This window comes from Helianthus annuus, chromosome 9 (genome assembly GCF_002127325.2).
Source record: "Helianthus annuus cultivar XRQ/B chromosome 9, HanXRQr2.0-SUNRISE, whole genome shotgun sequence".
NCBI lineage: Eukaryota > Viridiplantae > Streptophyta > Magnoliopsida > Asterales > Asteraceae > Helianthus > Helianthus annuus.
In genome coordinates this window covers 57932282-57937109 of record NC_035441.2, presented here as the reverse complement: position 1 = coordinate 57937109, position 4828 = coordinate 57932282, and the positions used below count along the sequence as shown (strand labels likewise).

Sequence of the window (4828 nt, the reverse complement as noted above, 5' to 3'; positions counted from 1 at the left end):
CATTATCTCAATTATTGTTTAGAGCTCATACATGGTGAGGACTCTAAGGAAGGTAAGGAGATTGAGGATAAAGTTGATAAAGCATTGGTAGAGTTGTTTAATGCTTATAAGATGAAAATTGATAAATCGAATGAGAAAAAAGATACATTTTCATCTTCTAGCTCGGTTGATGGTGAAAAAGTTGTTGATTTAGAGGAGGGTTATTTGAAATATTTGGAGAAAAAATGCGGAAGAGGGGCTAATACTAGTGAACTTGATGTATATTTGCGTGATGGAACTGAGAAAATGGTAAAAGGAGATGATACGTTTGATGTTTTAAGTTGGTGGAAGTTAATTTCAAAGAAATTTCCGGTTCTTTCTCAACTAGCTAGACATGTTTTAGGGATGCCAATCTCAACCGTGGCATCCGAGTCCGCTTTTAGTACCGGTGGGCGCGTCATAGATACTTATAGAAGCTCTCTTACGCCAAAAACTGCCGAGTCTTTAATTTGTTCACAAGATTGGATACGACGTTTACCAAAGGATTTACAAAATACTCAAGTTCATGGAGTACAATTACAAGACTTGGTTGACAACTTAGAGAAAATAGAAGAAGGTAATAATACACTTATTTTTACTTTATTATTTATTTTTACTTAATATTAAAGCATAATTGAATATGTTTTTTTTAGATTTGTCACCGGAAAAGAGAACAATTGAAGACTCTTTCATTGGAGATGGAGATTGGGATTAAACTTCCACCACGTAGTATTTGGTGTTTTTGGTTAAAACTTTGTTTGAGTTTATGGATTATGTCATTTTGGTTGAACGATTATGTCATTTTGGTTGAACTTTGTTTGAGTATTTGGTGTTTTTGGTTAAAACTTTGTTTGAGTTTATGGATTATGTCATTTTTGGTTAAAACATTCGGTGATTAAAAGTATTAATATTTATGGATAATATTGTTTTGAGCTAAATTTAGCTAGACCCAAGTTCATGGTTAACCGACCCATAACCGACCACCATAACCATCAAAACCGCCATAACCGAAACCGCCATAACCGAGCGGTTATGGTTATGACTTTTCCATAACCGACATCGCGGTTATGGTTATGGTTATTACCCAAAACCGACCCAAACCGACCCATGCACACCCCTATTCAGTTTTATACTTCGGGGGTGAAATACATGCGACAACTATTACAACTTTCATTACATGGTATGGTTAGCGTAGGGAGGGTTTTTAGTACAACTAGATCATGTGAGGGGTGGGTATAACGCTCGAGGCCATTAATCCTCTTTGTTAGGACCGAGGGACACAAGAGTGATAGATCTATTTGGGTGTAGCGAGCCCGCACCGGTGAGGCCGTGGAGGCCCATAGAGGTGACTGTGTCTTACAGCCGGAAGCCCGGTACAAATCTGCTAGGTTTGAGTTTCCCTGCACTTTCTCACACATACCAGTGGCTTTGCAACCCATTGGTGATCTCTTTTTCCTTATTGCTACATACCAGGGACTTTTATACACACTTCAAAGGTTTATTCATACTCACTTTTACATGAACTCGCTCAACTTTTTGTTAATTTTTCAAATTACATGTATTTCAGGAAATTAGGGATCTGGCAAGGTATGCTATGTCGTCAAGCTGCGTAAGAAGAATGATGTCATCCGAGTTTAGAGATTGTGACTTTTGCCTGGACGAGTCACAAGTCTTAAGCTGTGTTTATTTCATGTTTTATGGTTGTGTCGTATGAACAATATTTTTATTATGTCTTGTTGTATTTTCGTTGCATGTGTCGACTCTTGAAAACAATGTTGTCGTATTTTTATTTTTAAAACTTGAATCAATTGATGAACATCATGGTTTTACTTTCATAGCTTTGTTGTGATTAAGCTATGGTATTAAGAAGTCACACCAAATAAACCCACGCTTCCGCAAAGCCAGGGTGTGACATCTACAACTACATTTGCTTTTCCTTCGTGATATTGAATATTACAGTCGTAGTCACTTAGAATTTCCATCCATCTTCTTTGCCTCATGTTTAATTCTTTTTGCCCAAATATGTTCCTTAAGCTTTTATGATCTGTATAAACGGTAAACTTACTTCTATACAGATAGTGTCTCCAAATCTTAAGGGAAAAAATTATTGCTCCTAATTCTAAGTCATGGGTCGTATAGTTTTCTTCGTGCTTTTTCAATTGCCTTGAGGCATACGCAATTACCTTTTTGCGTTGCATTAGCACACATCCTAATCCTAGCTTAGAAGCATCACAGTAAACTTCAAAATCTTCTGTTCCTTCAGGTAATGCTAGAATTGGGGCATTTGTTAACTTTTGCTTTAAAATCCTAAAAGCCTCTTCTTGCTTGGGTCCCCATTCAAACTTAACTGTTTTACAGGTTAGCTTAGTTAATGGCACCGCTATCTTGGAAAAATCCTTAATAAAACGCCTATAGTACCCAGCTAATCCTAGAAAACTTCTAACTTTCGTAGCTGATTGCGCAACCTTCCATTTGGTGATCGCTTCTATTTTGGAGGGATCTACGTGAATACCTTCGTAATTCACCATATGTCCTAAAAATTGCACCTCCTGTAGCCAAAATTCACACTTTGAGAATTTGGCGTAAAGCTTCTCTTTTCTTAACAAAGTTAAGAGTGCATGTAGATGCTCACAATGCTCGTCCTGACTCTTGGAATAAATAAGTATATCGTCGATGAAGACAATTACGAATTTATCCAAATACGGTTTACAGATCCTATTCATCATATCCATAAATGCTGCCGGAGCATTTGTTAGTCCAAAAGGCATAAATGTAAATTCGTAATGACCATACCTAGTTCTGAAAGCGGTTTTAGGTATGTCTTCTTCTTGTACCTTCAACTGATGATATCCGGAGCGTAAATCTATCTTAGAAAAATACCTAGCTCACTGAAGCTGATCAAAAAGATCATCAATCCTAGGTAATGGGTATCGATTCTTAATTGTAACCTTATTCAATTCCCTATAATCGATACACATTCTCATCGAACCATCTTTCTTTTTCACAAACAAGACTGGTGCTCCCCAAGGGGATGAACTAGGTTGTATGAATCCTTTATTGAGCAATTCATCTAATTGCTTTTCCAGTTCTAGCATTTTAGTGGGTGCTAATTGGTAGGGTGCTTTAGCTACGGGTGTGGTTCCAGGAATCAAATGAATTTTAAATTCTACCTCCCTATCTGGTGGTAATCCTGGAAGTTCTTCTAGGAATACATCCGAGTACTCTGATACTACAGGAATTTCCTTAAGTTCCTTACCCTTAGTGCTAATGATTACTGAAATGAACTTCGTAGACTTACGTGGTTTATCTCCTGCAACCACGATTACTTCTCCTGATGGCGCATGAATTTCTATAGAATTCTTATCACAGAGGATTCGAGCATGGTTGGCTACTAACCAATCCATTCCTAACACAACATCGAATCCAGCTAAACTCATAGGTAACAGATTTGCCAAAAATTTATGACCTGAAAGTTCTATCTTACCTTCTTGCAAAACTTGATCTATGCTAATAGAGTTACTGTCTGCTGTTTCTACTGTATAAATCTGCCTAAGTTTGGTTAAAGGTAGCTTAAGAGCTTGGCAGAATGAAGTATTTATAAAACTTTGGTTTGCACCAGAGTCGAATAATACTTTCGCATAAACGTTGTGTACCAGAAACGTACCAGCTATTACATCAGGAATCAGTTCGGCTTCCTACGTGGTCAGCTGAAAAGCTCTTGCATTCTTTTTGGTAGTTCCTTCTGCAGGTTTAGCCTTGTTGTCCGCTTGTTTGATCAGTTTAGGGCAGTCTGGTCTAAAATGTCCAACTTCCCCACAATTGTAGCAGACCTTTGTTTTCTTCCTTCATTCCTCCTCTCGATGCCCTACAGCTTTGCAGAAATTGCAGACTTCGTTACATTTTCCGAAATGTTTCTTTTTGTAGTTTCTGCAAAACGGTGGGGTGGAAGATTGCCCAGTTCCCTTTCTTTTAAAATTGCTGTTATTACCCACACGAAATCCCTGGGTAATCTTTTGGGCTAACTCCTTTTTCCTATTTTCTTCTCGCGTACGCACCAGCCCGTCAGTCAGAGTGTTGGCTAACTCCACTGCATCGTCAATTGTATGGGGCTTTGCAGCTTTAACGATATCCCGAATCTCCCTAATCAAACCCCAAATATAGCGAGAGATAAGTACCGGTTCTGGCGAAGCCAAAGTTGGTACAATTCTGGCATACTCGAAGAATTTCGAAGTATATCCTCGACAGTCAACATCCACCATTCGATGGCTCAGGAACTTGTTTGCCATTTGTTCCTTTTCATATTCAGGGCAAAATTTCCTTTCCAACAATTGCTTAAATTCCTCCCAACTCATGGCATAGGCCATATCACTTCCCTTGGCTTGCAGTACCGTATTCCACCATTCTAATGTCTCTTCCTTGAAAAAGTGAGAAGCATACATAACTTTATCCTCCTCTGCGCATTTACTTATTTTAATTACTGCTTCAGTTTTCTCTAACCAACGTAATGCGGTTGTCGCCCCTTCATTGCCTGCAAATTCGGCTGGTTTACAGGCAAGAAATTCCTTGTAAGTGCAACCAGGTGTTGCAACTTTCATTTTCTTGAGTACTGGGGCTTGAATCACATTATTTTCATTGATGCCACCTCCGTTAACACTGTTACTGAAATTATCGCCGCGCGTGCGTTTACTGGGGTTGGCTTGTGAAGGCTCAACAGGACTTTTAACAGCAGCGGCAATTGCCGGGATAGCGTTGGCTATTCCCTGAGCGACGATGTTTTCTATATCTTGCCGATTTAGAAAGTGATCGTCAT

The 4828-nt window shown here is 38.8% G+C and overlaps 1 protein-coding gene across 1 annotated transcript; it reads left to right on the top strand.

Moving 5' to 3' along the window:
• Window positions 1–343: 343 nt before the first annotated feature.
• LOC118481900 (zinc finger BED domain-containing protein RICESLEEPER 2-like) lies at window positions 344–803 on the top strand. The gene is made up of 2 exons (XM_035977228.1): window positions 344–595; window positions 672–803. Exons 1-2 carry the CDS (start codon window positions 385–387, stop codon window positions 731–733), a joined length of 273 nt encoding a protein of 90 aa, XP_035833121.1. The 5' UTR covers window positions 344–384; the 3' UTR covers window positions 734–803.
• The last annotated feature ends 4025 nt before the right edge of the window (window positions 804–4828 follow it).

Coding starts and splice junctions, on each gene's coding strand:
- LOC118481900 (XM_035977228.1), top strand. CDS start 385: ATGCCAATCTCAACCGTGGCATCCGAGTCCGCTTTTAGTACCGGTGGG. Junction 596..671: donor CTTAGAGAAAATAGAAGAAG/GTAATAATACAC, acceptor TGTTTTTTTTAG/ATTTGTCACCGGAAAAGAGA.